Here is a 15,323-nt window from a genome sequence, read left to right as displayed (position 1 = left end):
AAGTAGGGGCTGCTGTTCAAGGTAGCTTACCAAAATAAGAAGCTCAAAATGTACCTAAACCCGTTTATTCAAAGGTCTGTCAATGGACCCTGTCCACCACATTGGAATTCTGACGAACCAATGGATCACCGTACATCCATGTGGATGGTTCCATTGGCAGGCCGCTGAAGAAAAGTAGTATGTGGAGATCACGCCAGCAGCTGCTGAAGAACACTGAGAGCAGGATCATTAGGCACACCAGTTGACTTTCCTAGGCTGGACGTTCTATACAACCCAATTAAGCAGCCAAGTAAACAGGACATTAGCGAGAGTGAGAACATACCTTGCCTTCCCTTCCCCGCCTAAGACAGCATGGCAGTCCTTCACAGGCTAATTCTCGTGCTTACCCGGACAGCATCTGGCAAGTGACACAACGAATCATTATCCTTTCTTCGTAAGCTTCAGGTCCTGGTGGGTTTTCCTTGCGCCTTGGCTGCGTGCGGCGTATTCTGCATTTGTAAATTTATGTCAACGAAAAACGATGACGTATGAACCATTTGCAGACTCTCGCGACCCAATTCAGAAGGTAACACTAAGCCAAGAGTAAGATCAACAAACTTGCATGCAGATGGGGCTTTTGTACCTTGGCAAATACGGCTCCATCTGGCGATGTTTACATGTTGTTAGCTTAAAGCTTACTTGACGAGGAGTAGCGCTCTCTCATTGGCTACAGCGGCTGGGTTGACTTGAAAATCCTGATCTAAACGCCACAAGCGCTGATGAGACCAGGAAAAGTCCAGATTTTGAGCAGCTTTATCTCACATATATGAGCCATTGACACCCTTGTACTCACTCGGTCAGCCAGTGATGGTTCCGACCAAAAACGTGGCCAGATAGTGCGGTGCGGTGATTCACGATCCTCAATGCTTTGACGATCTTTCTACCATAGCCCTCACACTACTGCGCCAAGAGCGGCAGAGGGCAGCAGGACAAACCGAGCGGACGTATTAGAAAGACGACGGTAGTGGGTTGCATGCTGCGCGCGGCTACGTACTCGTAGGAGCCACCCATTCAAGAGGTTCAGAGCTTTCGAATTAGGTTAGAAGGGCTCCTCGATGTAAGCTGCGATGCTACAGTCCCTTGTTGCATAGTCTGGGGATTCTGTGATATTACAAGGTCCACCAGGGTCCGTTCATGGTTTCTCTTTTCGTGCAATTATCAGGGTCGTCGGAACTCCCATGAATTTCTTCAAATACCATTAACCATTCAGCTTCGACAACGTGGAAAAGTAATGTTCCCTTACTTTCTTTAAACAGCATCCAAATCTCGAAACTATGCAGAGACGGACTCTACCATTGCATTTCGACGAATAGATTCTAGCTTTGGGGTTAAGGATAGGCATGGAGCTGAGATATCCGCACTGGCACCACTCGCAAGGTCTTACTGTAGACGAAGCGTTGGGGGGAATGCTTGAAGCTCATCGATCAATCGACAGGAGCCGCCATGACAAAGACTAAAATTAATCTCAGGATATAAACAGGTCTAGTGGGCTAGATTGAAGGTTTAATGGCATTAGACCCAGCCTTACTTGTATAGCTTGGCATGTGTTGTGATTCGAGCTGAGCGTAAACAAGCGAGACGTACATCCCCTCCAAATCATATGAATAGTGATAAACACCATTGGCAAAAGCAGTGTTCGCAGAAGTACGTAATCTGTATTACCAACGCCAAACCCGAGAGCATACCCCTCTTAGTTTTAATTTTTAAACATTGAAGGACGGCATTTATGACAGCTATGAGCTCGAGGACGTTAAAGCTTTGCCAGTGAGAAGAGAAATCTGTTGGTATCATGCCAAACTCGAGAACATAGTATGATCGTACAATTATCCTTGAGAGTTTCGGTAGCTTCTTGAAAAGGGGTGGGGCAACAATGCTCACATTTCTATACTTCCCAGTCGCCAAGGTGCAAAGCTTAAATTTCAAACCACCAACCTCGTGCTTTGAGTCGAGCGACACGATCTCGTTCGATATTTGCTTGCTCATCTCCACCACCAGTTCTTGTACACAACGATTGGATCATTATTGGTGGGACTGTCTTGCTTTGAGCATTTATCTTTTTGTTATCGAACTCTCGCTACATCAAGAGCTGCTAATATTCTCATCTACATGACCTTCAATCTTCGTCAACAGGCGCAAAATGTGACATCTTCCTCAACTTCAGTCCATACTTCATAAAGATGAACGGTACTGGAATAGCAACAGTTGCAACCGCAGCCAAGATCGAGACGGCCGGACCAATTCCAAGATTATGGAACATTGGCTGGGCAGCAAGAGGAAGTCCCGCCGCGAACACACTTCTCAGAAACGTATTTGCCGAGACAGCAGAAGCAGCATAAAGTCCATAAGTATCAACGAGAAAGTTGATACATTGCTGGAAAATAATATTGAAGCCTGCACCTATAAATACAGCTGCAAAGACTGGCGAAAGCCAAAATGTACTTGGTGCTGCAGTCCAACCGAACCACCAGAGACCTATGGCAAAAATGAAGCTGCCGATAGCCATAGGAGCCAGTCGAGCTTCGGGCACTGGTTTTCCGTTTGATGCATCGAGAGCTCGTGCGTATCGAGGCTGGTTTCCAAGATTGATGACGACTGCTGAGAGGACACCAATGAATAAGGCGAGGAAGGGCAGGGATCCAACGACAGGACCCCAACCTCGAGCTTCCTGGAAGACAATTGGGAAGACTTCTAAGGTCAGGTACAGAAGTCCAAACACAAACGAGGCGTAGAATGCGATGCAAGCGACCATCGGCTCTGTCAACAACATTCTCAGAGGTCGCCCGAGATGTTTCGTGACGATCGTTTTGGGAGACAGCTTGATGTCTTCATGCGGATGATGAAGAGACCGGTTGCCAGTCTCTTTTCTCAGACGCTGCGCCTTTTTCTTCAGAATTACTGGCGAATATATCTCGGGGAGAGCGAAGAAGGCAAGGACGGTCGCGGCGAAGGTCCAAATTGCCTGGATATATTCAGTCCATCTCCAGCCGAGATGAGGATTGACCAGGAGTGCAGCCCCAATAGTGGGACCCAGAGTCGGACCGCCAACAACAGCTAGGAGAGGTCAGCAGATAGTCTGTACATCTTAAGATATACGTCTACATACCTACTGCGTAGAAGGTGATAGCAATTCCGCGCGATTTGGGCTCCCAGATATCTCCCAGCGCAGCAGCAACGTTGCTAACAGGTGCAGATCCAAAGAGACCAGCGAAGAAACGAGTTACGAAGATTGTTTCGGCATTCTTGCCTACAGCTGTTCCGATTGAGAAGAGTCCTAAGCAGGCCATCGCTGGCAAAAGGGACATTCTTCTACCCCAAAGTTCTGATACGGGTGCCCAACAGAGGGGTCCGAAAGCAAAGCCAATACTTCAAACAGTCAGTAGCTTGAATACTTTTGGAAAGGAGATTGGTGAGCTCACATGTACAAGGAGATAACCAAGACAGTGACTTCTTTACTGACACCCGCGTATTCTGCGATAGCGGCTTCAGCTGGGGCAATAATGCTAGATCCCAAACTTGCGGCCATGGCTAACATTGATAGTTGGAAAGTTATCCACCACTTATATCCGTCTGACCAGTTCAGCGGATTTTCTGGATCATGATCTCCGTCCCAGCCAACAAGATTTGTGTCTCTTTCTTTACTACGGTCAACTTCCGCTGCTGGTAGAGCCTTCTCCTCATCGTTTGAGGGGGTTGAGCAGCTTGACAATCTAATCCCACTCTCTTGAAAGCCGTCGTGGCTTGGAGACTGTGGTGTTGAAGCCATGATATATGCTGAAAATCAAGTCCAAACATAAGACATGCTTGTTGCAAAGTCGGTACGGATGTACTGACATCTTTGTACACTCTCGGCTTGCAGTTTTGAATCGTGAAGTGTTGATGCAGGATCTGCAGTTGGTGACGGGAGGATCGTTCCGTGGTGGCTTGAACGGCATTTGACACAGTGCACTGCCGAAGTCATAGTCTGTGAAAAAGGAAATTAAATCTTGATGGTGATAAAGAACAGTTTCCATCTTAAAAGATGCTCTGGGGGCGAATCCCGGGAGTTATTCCTGAATGTTTGGTTGGTTAAGTCAGAAAGTCTTCCCATAAACCACACTTTGCCAGCGTATGGCTTCCAAGATGATGGCTATTATGACGTCTTGGAAAGGAACTTGAGCAAGAGCAACTATGAATAGGATTGTTTTTCAAAGCATAATATCAGTGATTCGGAGAAAAGAGTTGGGCCCTGCGGATCGTGCAGGTAGGATGGAGTCCTGCGAGGCAAGGACAAGGGGAGGTTAGCCAAAGCTTTTCTTTATGTACCAAAACAAAGTTGGTCGCAAATCTACAGTGCTCCAGTCTGATTCATGAAGCAATGCGATAGTTGCTTTATTCCAAATTCATGATGTATAACAATGTTGGAATTAACGACGTGCCCTTCGGAAATTCCTTAGGTCGCCTCGGTCCTTTGGAAGACCCCGCAGAGCGAGAACGCGGGGAAGACTTGCTCTAGACTGCTTTCAAGAGTATCAGCACTACCAAAACATATAAGCGTCTTCACAGAAAAGAGAGGCTGGGCTTGAAAAGAAAACAACCTTACTTGAACAATTGTTTATTGTCTTCAAACGCCGTCGAAAGTGTACAGTTAGATTTTCACAATGTCAGCCGAGATGGAAATAGACGGGGTACAGTTGAAGAGCAAAGCCAGTTCCAGCGCAACAGTTCGTATGCCACTTCAACTTTGAACAGCTTTCGTCATCATTTAAAGAAATATTTGGCTCACGTCTATTGAACAGACATCATCAAAATCTAAGAGATCAGGACCTCTAGCACCGGGCATCGCATTCATAACTGGCGGTGCCCGAGGTTTGGGCAACGCCATCGCCGTTTCATTTGCGAAAGATGGTGCGAGAGGTGTGGTAATTGTGGATGTCAATCAAGAAACCTTGAATGAAGGGAAGAAGATCGTTGAATCTTATGGGACGAAGGTCTGGTTTACGAGTTATCAAGGATGAGAACCTGAATCTTAACTTGTATGTTTCGCAGTGCCTAGCTATTCAAGCCGATGTCACAAAAGAAGAAGACATCGAGCGAGCAGTCGCAGAAGCTGTGAAAGAATTCGGCAGGATTGACTATGCTGCGTGAGACATCTCTTCCTTCCCCGCCTTTCTCCTAGCATCATTTATATCATGTATCAAACTGCACAACTAACATCTGAGGAATCCAGCAACTTCGCAGGTATCCTCGGGCCAATGGATCAAACCTCCGAGTTGCCTCTCGAAGGTTTCCAGAAGGTCATGGCTGTGAACTGTACCGGTGTTTACTTGAGCACCAAGCATGAGCTCAGACAGATGATGAAGCAGGATTCTATTGAAGTGTGAGTTTTCCTTGCCTCGAGACCTCCGAAAAAAAGACGGACTCAGATGTTACAAAAGCGGTGTACTAATGATTTGTATTGAATAGTGAAGAAGGGCGAGTTGAACAAAGAGGTTCAATCGTCAACTGTGCATCCGTCAACTCCGGCATGGCTCTCCCAGGCACGCTTCCCTACACAACAGCCAAACACGCAGTTTTGGGGATCACACGAACAGTCAGTCTGCGCTTCAATTTACCTCCCCTCATATCCATAATCTATCATCGCATACGTGCAAGAATCTGGAATCGACAACTAATAACTCCTACCCCTCATAGGCAGCACTCGAAGCACGCTCCCAAGGAATTCGCGTAAACGCAGTCTCTCCTGGGTTCTTCCTCACAGACCTTCTCAAACCCGTCATTGGGACCGTCGTACCAACTGCGTTCTACGATGCGTGTGAAACGAGACAGGGCCGAGCTGCGAAGTTCGAGGAGGTCGGTGATGTGGTGGTTTTGCTGAGTGGGCCGAGGATGAGCTTGGTGAATGGGGCCAACCTGCCAATTGATGGGTAAGTGGACCTTTTTTACTTGAGGCTTTGTGCTTCTAGGGTGATGGAACTGATTTGAAAATCTAGGGGCTTCACTATTAATGAGGCTTGATGAGACAGGGGGTTGAAAGGATCCGTAGTGGAAGGGTAAGAGCTGGATGGATGGTGATTGAGTGGCTTGATTGTTGACTTCTGTATTTGAACTATTGTAAAATCTTCTCCAACTTAACCTGCATATCACAAAACGTATTGATTGCCTTCACTCATGATTAGTAGACTCTATCGATATCAAGTACAGCTCAAACTCACCTGTATCAACTTCCTTTCCCCCTCACCATCACCCCCATTACTCCTCGTGAAAGCAATCCTGTACTTAGCCTGATCATCCGCATATTTTACATAAGCCGGGATATCAGCCTCCATCGCAGCCTCATCAAACAGTGAGATTGTCATATTGGCCGAAGCGGGAGTGGAAGCAAGTTCTTGAAGAAGTCCAGGCGAGATGGTGATGTGGTGCACACCAGCCAACTCCATGATTTCGGTCGTGGAAGTCAGACTTGCGGGGAGGACTTGCGTCTTAATACCGTTGGCTTCGTAGAAACGCTGTGATTGTACGCAGAGCTTTTGGGCTTTGTTGTGGTCAATGAATCTGTCTCGCTTTAGCAGCTGTCTTCTGATCCAATGATATGGTTATGAATGGGGAAACATACCCAGCTTCGAAATGCACTTTCAGCTCATTGACATAGGGCGCTATGTAATGGCATCCTACTTCTCCAGCGAGAGAAGCTTGCTCGATTGTGAACAATGTTGTAGCTAATGTAGTTGTCTTGCTCGCTTCAAGGATTCGGCATGCTTGGAGACCTTCCCAGGTGCTGGGAATTTTGATACATACTCGTGTGTGGTCGAATGACGAATCCAAGTTCTGAAACAGTTCAACGATTCCTATATTTCAAAGCTTCAACAAGATCCAAGCGAAAGACCCGGGGTGGGAGACACTTACGGCGAGCATTTTTCACTGTCTTTCCAGTGTCGTACGAATAATACGGATTCGTTTGGACATGGACGAAGCCTGTGACGTGATGAGATATTTTCAGTTGCAAAATAACCATCTGGACTTCTGTTCAGCAAGTAGTATTCATCTCAAATACGGAATCGGAACATACGACAATCTCGACAGCTAATTCTTGAGTAGAAACTTCAGGGTATTTCTGACCCAGTTTCTTGGACATAGAAATAGCATCCTCGATTTTAGACTTGTGAACTGGCTTTTGAAGTTCATTGTAGGCGATTGCCTTCAGAGAATGCTTTGTCAGAAATGTGTGATATATTTTGCATAATTTATCTACGTAGGAGGAGTTTGAGAACGCACTTGATTTGAAGTACAATCAACGAATGGACCAAGAGCTTTGGGAACTGGTCGGATTTAGTAGACTGAGATGCAAGAAGGAAGTTCCCCCACCTTCCACATCCATAGTATCACAATCTACGATAGTCCGTGATTGCAATAACTGCAATAAAGTCTGTTCGGAAGCCATACCCGATGAAATAGGTTGTTGGGAAGAGAATTTTATCCACTACAAAGTTTGAATAGATCCGAAAGCCGTTTACGAATCACAGGAAATCTTCTCAGAGATTTACCAAGCTTTCGAAAAAAGAAGAACAGTATTCCGAAATTTGTAAACCCACGAGATGACGGGTCCGGAAGACAGCGCTGGAGGATGTGCTGTCTAGCACTTTGTTCAGGACAGGAAGGTCAGCCGGTCGAATCGTGGGGCAAATGCCCCTTCTTTTCGCTTCACTTGCTTCTTGAAAGGAGGGGTTTGCGGGGAAGCTTCACGTCTGCGAAGTCGGAGTGTTGCCAACAAGTGTAGGTACGCAAGGGTGGCTTCTGAAGATGGTCTGCTACATCAGTGTTGGTTTGTAGTTGCTGTAAATCATATCAGGGAGGCATTGGTAGCGACTAATAGGCATCGAAAGCATGCCAACGTCTAAATTCGCATTGAAAATTCAAAACATTTAGAATTCCAGCTCAAGATTAGACATAGAGCATCAGGTCTGCGCTGAAGATCTTCTTTTCAAGACAACGTCCCTCACTTCCAATAAACAATTCCCTCCATCAGCCTCCTCGCCGTCCTGAACACTGTAGCATTCGTCAAACCTCCGTCTTCATCAAACTTCGCCCCCACCAGTATCTTCCCACTTGGATGCCCCAGAGTAATCCCATCCAAGTCCACCCTTCCTCTGCCAACACTCCTATAGACCATTGACCCCTTTAGATTCGCAGCAGCAGCAATAGCCATTGCAACTGTGATAGGCACCGCACGATGCGGCTGGCCAACAGATAGAGCCCTGACTACCAAGTCTACTGTATCGCCTTGTATCGTCTCGCCCGAGAGGAGTTTGTGAGAAGTGGGCGGAGACACCATAGCAATTTTTGGGATTGAGCCGGGTGTGGATTTGACGTCTTTGCTAATTCCCATTGCGACCGAAGCTTGTCGACGTATAGAATCCAGTCTTGTGAGGAGTGTAGGGTGGACATCGATATCATCTGGTAGAATTGTGCCATCTACACCCATATCGTCGGCTTGGATGAAGACACACGGATTCCCAGCATCGATACATGTCGCTTCGATGCCGTCGAAGTTATCTACCACATTTCCAGTAGGTAGTAACTTTCCCGTCTTCGATCCTCTGTAAAATAAAACTAGCAATCAATAATGACATCCCTATCAAGGGAATCCCTATCAAGGGAGAAGAATATGGTGCTCACGCTGGGTTGATGAACGCCAGTTCGATTTTGGCAGCCGTTCCCGACACGCCGTCAATCGCAAACTGTCCATGCGCAGCAGCCTCACCTTCGACAACCGGAAATGTAGCATGTATAATCTTCCCCGTATTCGTATTATGTATCCTGACTGTGGCCTCTCCTTCCCCTACAGTCGGCGGTTCTACCAATCCAGAATCAATCGCAAATGGCCCAATCGCACTCGTCATGTTCCCGCAATTACTAGAAAAGTCCACCTCTTCGTCCTTGATCCCCAGAGCGGCAAATGTATAATCTACATCGGCTTCTGTATGTGAGGAGGGTCCTACGACGCAGACTTTGGAGAGGGAAGAGAGCCCACCGCCCAGGCCGTCGAGCTGCCTGCCGTTTGGGTCAGGAGAGCCAATTGCGCCGCGGAAGATGGGCGGCCATGCCGTGCGGTCGGTGGGCAGATCTTGTTGCTTGAATATTATTGCTCGAGAGGTGCCGCCGCGGTAATAGGAAGCTGGGAGCTTGTTTTGCTTGGTGAGCGTTGAGGCGCGTCTGGTGGCGTAGTGTCGAGAGATCTTGGTAGGAGCGAGTGAGGCGGCAGAGCGCAGGGATTTGAAGGCTGACCTAGACATTGTCTAAGATTCGGTACAACATTAACAGCATGTTGAATGTGGAGAAAGCCGGGGAGCTCTATATGGAGAAATGGTGTAAACATGTGCCTACATTACGGTTGATGCTGACGGAGGGGTAGCCGAGAACGGTTGGGCATCCGATACTTATACGGGAAGCTTAAGTCAACAATCATCTCCACTTGCTCCATTCCTAACATTAACGAAAGTTTATGGAGCGTATATCCATCGGTCGATTTACATCCTATCCGTATACAAATTATCAATCCTGACCATTCCAAGCCATCCATCCCATGATATCTACGCCAGAGACCAACCAAACTCCTGTGTCATGGTAGCCTCCCTACCTATGACCTTGACCAGCCCTACCTAGGTACACCATGCATTATTTCCAAAAACCTGCCCAGAAGAGAGGCATATATACAGCTTCTTCAATGCGTCGAAGTGATTCGTCCAGCTACTCAACTATCATCCACCAAATCATGGCGATGAACGAGACAAGGACAAGGGCGGTCAAAAAGCCAGCACCACCTCTATCAGCTGATGTTGCTGGACCAACTGGAAGGTAAGTGACAGTCGTACTGCCAGCGTTAGGATCGCCAACACTAGTTCCACCTGTAGCATTCGTGACGGGTCCAGCCACTTGGGAGATCAGGTTACTTTGAATGACTTCCAGAGCAGCCATTTCCTGACCGACGCCATAGCTGCCGTCCCAAGTTGACCCCATGGACCATCTCAAGCCACATGTTCTCCCATTATCTCCACCGCAACATTGAGCTGCTGCTGCTTGCGCACTTGGCGCGAGTTTGGCCATGATGGTATCATAAGTGTACGGAGCCATCTTGGTAGTTGCTGCCATCCAGCGAGCCAGGTAGGCTTTGAACGAGTGCTGATCCACATTGCACAGACCATTGTTTTCACAGGCCACTTCCTGCATGACATTTTGACCATTGGGGAAAAACACGTCCAATCCTTTGATCAGTCCGTCAAGTCTTGTTTTCCATATTGTCGATCCATTGGTGTGGTTGTACATATTCGCAGCCCCAAGAAGCATGGCACCAGCATTGTAGGTCCACTGGAGACGATTTACCCTCGTGCAGTTGATTAAGTCGTCAGAACCGTCGAAGACATAGTAATTTTGGTCGATGAGCCCAATAGCTTCCATCCAGACGTAAGTCTTCTCTGCCCAGTCAGAATACGTATCATTACCGGTATACTTGGCAAGACGAGCGCCGAGATTGAAGAAGCAACCGTTGGAAATAGAGTTTTTGTAATTGTAGCCATTATTGAAGGTAAATATCTGCCACTTCAAGCCTCCGCCACATGAAGTCAGATCCCATCGCGGCGCTTGTGTATTGAAAACTGCCTGAGCGAGAGCGAGCCACTGTGGTTGTTCCTGAGGAGGATTTGGGAAATTAACTTCTGCAGCTGACATGGCTGCCAAACCCCAAAACCCCTGGTCATCGTTTCCTTCGGTTTTTGTCTGGTTGGGCGTCATATAATCTCGATTGGGTCCAACTTGCCAAAGGAGAGCCTCTGTCGTGACATCGTTGTATGTTGAGTCGCCAGTATAATACCAATAATCTAAGTTTAGAGTAAGCTTCCATGACCATAGTCCCCAGGAGTGTGTTGGAAGGCTCTGATAGAATCTTGCAAATAGAAAATTAAGTAATACATACCGACCATGGCTCCAAACATGGCTCCAGCTTCCCACCTACATGTCGTCATTAGTGATTGGAACATCTAGGGACAAGAATTCATACCAATAGTATGGCGCTGGCAGATTCCCTGGAATATCCCCAGTATGGTTGCCAGTATAGTAGCTCATCATATCAAAAGCAATTGTGCTTGCGACAGACTTAATCGAGTCTGTACAAGGTGAGCCAAGACATCTAAGGGGCTTCGATCTCTTGGAGTGGACCGCGAACACAACCTACCAGGAGAGCTTAAATCGACGGTCAAGGAATTGGCGACTTGGCTACCAGTCAATATGGCCATGGCGGTACTGCCCAAAGGCCTCCTCGAAAACCTCATTTTGAAGCTGAAGCTGTACCACAAGGGCCAGAAGGACCCGCAAGGGATGCCCGGTACTTTCGGATGCCACTTTGACGAGGTTCTTCCCAGGAATGATTCTGATACAGCGAATGTGTCTCAAGCTCTGCTGAGCGAAAAGGATATCGCGTTCAATAATGATAGTATCAATGTCCCATTGACCCAACGACCCCAATCGGAGAGAGATGTTCGTGGGAGTGTGGCTGGGGTTCCTAGAGCGAATGTGCAAATGCCGAGGCGGGGTTGATGAAGTCACCAAAGTGAAGTGAGGTCAAACGCAACGGACTGATTGAAAAATGAGGGTAATGTTTCCTCGAGAACCAATCTGAAGATGCTCTCTGTTATTACAGGAAAGATTGAGGGATCGCAGGAAGGAAAGAGAGGGTAGAACTGGGAAGGAAGGTGTGACTTGATCGATGAATACAAGCACTTTTAGCACCGAGGCGGCGCCATACTGAAGAATGCTTCCAGAAAGAACACCAAGCCGAGGTAAGCAATAAACCCAACCAACGATCAAAAAGGAAACTGGAGCAGTAAATGCAATGATGGAACTAAGGAAGGCCTACATTTTCCGAGCTTGTGAATCACGGAGAAGCAAGCAAGTTCATGAGTATGTATGCTGTGACAGCACAAGAACGATGAGAAAGGAACTTTGCCTATCTCAAGATTCGAGAGCTTGATGCTCACGCCGGCGCAGGCAAGTCCTTGCAATGCCGTGTAGCATGATATCATTTGTTTCCAAGATTCAAGAGAGTATTGTTTGTATGGAAGGGAAGTTCGGTTTCCATCATGCAGCGACATCTTTATTTCATAAAGTCCTTGGCAGTACAGGGATGGCAGGGTGAGAGGAGACTTTGTGTCACGTTCTAGTCACGTGCCATTGCATTTCGAGATATCTACCTACCTACTTTGTTGGTAACTTTAAATCTTCTGGCTCTTGCGTTGTATATAGGTGACATATGTGAATCTAGATGCCCTAGAGCTTCGCATTCAAAACCTGGCGAACTCAGCTAAGCGGACTTCTCCGCAGGCTGGAACTATCAAGGTAGATCGTTCTGACTCTCTCCCAGGTCCACCCAGGTCAATTTTGAATTGGAATCCTCCTTGTTTTCTCAGCGAACAAACACTCCATGAGTCAACGACTCAACCCGACCTAGTCATGTCTCGCGATTCTCATATCCAAATGGCTCCTGGTAGCTGGCCGATTAACAAAATCATCACAACTCAAGGACTGAGCAACCCTGGATGGAGATTCTACCCGGCCGAAACATGAAACAGAGAATAGATAACATTCGACCAAACCCTTCGAGATTTCCTGCAGAAACATCCCCGTATCTACCTTAGTGATCACATCCGGGTCATTGCTGTCCATTTCTAGAGACCAGTTGAGGTATGGGCATAATTAGCGATATCGTATAATGAAGATCTAAAAGACGTGTGACTGCATCATGATACTAGGCCTTGAAAGAATATGAGCGCAAGCCAGTGTTTGTCTGAAGTCTGAGAGATCAACAGGGGTAACAGGACTTCATTCCGGCACTTGAACCAACGGAACAGGCTGAAAAGTCTTAACATTTCAACCCAGAGGCATATTGATTGTAAGATCGCGTCTCCCGTGCAGACATAAAGTCAACCTCATTTCTGGCGGTGTTTTGCTCTTTGTTCCTGGCATCGGCACGTCTTCCCCAAGAAACACTGCCACGATCTGGTTCACGTGCGTTTGGGTGGCGGTGATGTGTTGCGTATGTCCGTAGGTACACAGAACTGACTGTGCTCGTATATATGATTAGGATTAATACATATAAGTGTGTCTCATTTCTTCACTGAACAAAAAAGAGTGAATGCAAGTCACAAAGTGTTTTGTTCTTAAAATATCTCCGGCCTCCGCTTTGATCCTGCTGCTAGTACATCGGCTCGCCTCCTGGTCCTAAGATCCCAAACCCAAACTGTAACCACGACGACGCTCCTCCATCATCCTTCTCCCAACCACAACCTACAACCAACCCCCAACAAACCAACAAAGAACACATTAAATTTGCAAGCGACACCGAATCCTTCCTACAACTCTCATCTAAACAAACCTCCTACAAAATCACAATGGCCAGCGCTGGAGATCGCCCATATGACCCTTACATCCCCAACGAGGCCGCGGGGGGAGCTCAAGGTGGAAATGCTGCTCCAGGCAATCAGAGAACAGCAGCGCTACAAGCAGTAAGTCTATTCTCAATTATTTCGAGTCGTTCAAGACATGATGGAGCAACCTGCCTGCGACGGACGACGAGAGCGATGCGATGGTGATGATTACGCATTACGGATGACCGGCCTTCGCCCAACGAACAACGACACGTCTCGCACCAGAAAAATAACTACGAAACACGAAATGGGGATTTGAAAAGGCTTGCGAATTGATCAGGCGATTTCTGGGGATAGCTTCATCGATTCTGGACCTGCCGCGGATTGGTTTCAGAATCACTGGGTCTTTTAGCGGCAGGACAGCGTTCGCACATCGACAAGAAGACAAGGGCGATATTTACGTGCATATCTGGAATAAATGGTCAGATCGGCCAGGCAAAGAACATGCGTCGAGCTGCTGGATCCGTTTGCGGACTTCAGCGCCCATCATCACTTCGGAAGGATACTTCATCGCTCTTGGCACTCTCCCCATACGACATCTCGAATGGCGAACAATCAGTTTTTCTGGATGCGTGCTGACAGTATGCCTCTCTTAGCAAATCGATGACACTGTTGGTGTAATGCGCGAGAACATCAACAAGGTCTCCCAACGTGGTGAACGCCTCGACTCCCTCCAAGATAAGACCGACAACCTGGCTGTATCAGCACAAGGTTTCCGTCGCGGTGCCAACAGAGTTCGCAAGCAGATGTGGTGGAAGGGTATGTGGAATGCTTCTTATTGAATGATAGTGGTGGAGCTAATGGTGTGGCAGACATGAAGATGCGGATGTGCTTGATTATTGGAATAATCATCTTGCTCATTGTCATTATTGTACCAGCTGGTATGCAGAATCATTCCCTGTACCAAGGATATAGCTAACTCCCCACAGTTGTTGCTACTAAGCATTAAATCGACTTAGGAACGGTTGAGCTGTTGGCCGAGTAGATTCTCAGAGGAAGGGGAGGGGCTCATGAATGTGTTCGGTTACATAAGTCCTACGAGCGCTGGGATTCTCTGGTCCTGTTTGCATGCGATACACTACACTCGCTGGCTACGAGCAAACAGGATCAACGAAGGTTTAGCGATTTGGAGTTGTCATTTGAGTTTTACGACGGTTTCTTCCTTTTTCTCGACGGCGCAGCATACCGTGAGGGTCACTTGGGTTCGCCTGTCTTGGAATTGAGGCAGATGAGTCTCGGGGCATCACTCTGTATCATGTAGGATTCCTGGAGGAGCTAATTGAGATATCATGACATTGAAAGTAGTCTTGGTGTATATTGTGAGAACCAGGTTAGGTCTGTTTAGACAAGCTGTTCATTGTCTCTGGCTCTCTTGTGACTTACGACTTACAGCCAGAGTCAATACTGGATAATCTTGACAAAACTTGAACAGTGACAAACCGCCTTATCTACACTTGGTCCACTTATAAGATCAGATAACGGCAATCTAAGGTACACAGGTGGATTTCTAGAGGGTCTGGCAGGACTGACCTTGCCAGAGCCAAAAATCTGCTCAGCAAAATGGCGTCTTATGGCGCGGCAGACAGGGCGCAATTCATGCAGCTGGCCAAATTCTCCCCATGGTTTGCAACTTGCCATAGGCTCTCGGCGAACTTGGAAAGAAAAAAACAATTTTCTGGCTTCTGCAGGTGGCCATCATGTGCAGGCAAAAACTTAGTGGCAAGGTTGTGACGGCTGTGAGCCAATCCCGATCACGGAACCCCACACAGATTTGCTTCCCAGCCCATGCGAACGGCAGAGTAGATAGAGAATGTGACTTTTCAAAATTCATAG

General features: G+C 47.3%; 6 protein-coding genes across 8 annotated transcripts; 2 read left to right on the top strand and 4 right to left on the bottom strand.

Moving 5' to 3' along the window:
- Positions 1–1,973: 1,973 nt before the first annotated feature.
- On the bottom strand, positions 1,974–4,442 carry ONS95_002655 (uncharacterized protein). The gene is made up of 3 exons (XM_058495923.1): positions 3,456–4,442; positions 3,143–3,402; positions 1,974–3,090 (listed from the first exon to the last, which is right to left on the bottom strand). The coding sequence occupies exons 1-3, from the start codon at positions 3,800–3,802 to the stop codon at positions 2,153–2,155; spliced, it is 1,545 nt and encodes a 514-aa protein (XP_058354652.1). The 5' UTR covers positions 3,803–4,442; the 3' UTR covers positions 1,974–2,152.
- ONS95_002654 (uncharacterized protein) lies at positions 4,443–6,096 on the top strand. Of its 2 annotated transcripts, XM_058495921.1 has the most exons (7): positions 4,443–4,739; positions 4,815–5,006; positions 5,065–5,159; positions 5,246–5,395; positions 5,482–5,608; positions 5,710–5,942; positions 6,009–6,096. In XM_058495921.1, the coding sequence occupies exons 1-7, from the start codon at positions 4,677–4,679 to the stop codon at positions 6,031–6,033; spliced, it is 885 nt and encodes a 294-aa protein (XP_058354650.1). In that variant the 5' UTR covers positions 4,443–4,676; the 3' UTR covers positions 6,034–6,096. The 2 variants fall into 2 exon arrangements, with proteins under 2 accessions (XP_058354650.1, XP_058354651.1); XM_058495922.1 differs by having other exon boundaries at positions 4,815–5,159.
- ONS95_002653 (uncharacterized protein) lies at positions 6,097–7,675 on the bottom strand. Of its 2 annotated transcripts, none has more exons than XM_058495920.1 (6): positions 7,291–7,675; positions 7,085–7,213; positions 6,922–7,030; positions 6,632–6,863; positions 6,231–6,570; positions 6,097–6,178 (listed from the first exon to the last, which is right to left on the bottom strand). In XM_058495920.1, the coding sequence occupies exons 2-6, from the start codon at positions 7,148–7,150 to the stop codon at positions 6,125–6,127; spliced, it is 801 nt and encodes a 266-aa protein (XP_058354649.1). In that variant the 5' UTR covers positions 7,151–7,213; positions 7,291–7,675; the 3' UTR covers positions 6,097–6,124. The 2 variants fall into 2 exon arrangements, with proteins under 2 accessions (XP_058354649.1, XP_058354648.1); XM_058495919.1 differs by having other exon boundaries at positions 6,097–6,570; positions 7,291–7,334; positions 7,381–7,675.
- Positions 7,676–8,011: 336 nt separating this feature from the next.
- On the bottom strand, positions 8,012–9,308 carry ONS95_002652 (uncharacterized protein; the record flags this gene model as incomplete). The annotated part of the gene is made up of 2 exons (XM_058495918.1): positions 8,012–8,612; positions 8,692–9,308. 2 exons carry the CDS (start codon positions 9,306–9,308, stop codon positions 8,012–8,014), a joined length of 1,218 nt encoding a protein of 405 aa, XP_058354647.1.
- A 454-nt stretch (positions 9,309–9,762) lies between these two features.
- DCW1_4 (hydrolase 76 protein) lies at positions 9,763–11,339 on the bottom strand (the record flags this gene model as incomplete). Its single annotated transcript, XM_058495917.1, has 4 exons — positions 9,763–10,889; positions 10,985–11,019; positions 11,069–11,174; positions 11,243–11,339. The coding sequence occupies 4 exons, from the start codon at positions 11,337–11,339 to the stop codon at positions 9,763–9,765; spliced, it is 1,365 nt and encodes a 454-aa protein (XP_058354646.1).
- A 2,115-nt stretch (positions 11,340–13,454) lies between these two features.
- SYB1 (SNAP receptor, synaptobrevin) lies at positions 13,455–14,439 on the top strand (the record flags this gene model as incomplete). The annotated part of the gene is made up of 4 exons (XM_058495916.1): positions 13,455–13,568; positions 14,087–14,249; positions 14,303–14,371; positions 14,420–14,439. The coding sequence occupies 4 exons, from the start codon at positions 13,455–13,457 to the stop codon at positions 14,437–14,439; spliced, it is 366 nt and encodes a 121-aa protein (XP_058354645.1).
- Positions 14,440–15,323: the final 884 nt, after the last annotated feature.

This window comes from Cadophora gregata (assembly GCF_030347475.1).
Source record: "Cadophora gregata isolate MNR1 chromosome Unknown scaffold_11, whole genome shotgun sequence".
NCBI classification, from domain to species: Eukaryota; Fungi; Ascomycota; class Leotiomycetes; order Helotiales; family Ploettnerulaceae; genus Cadophora; species Cadophora gregata.
Note: the sequence above shows the minus strand (reverse complement) of the source record. Positions and strands in the feature narration are given on the sequence as shown.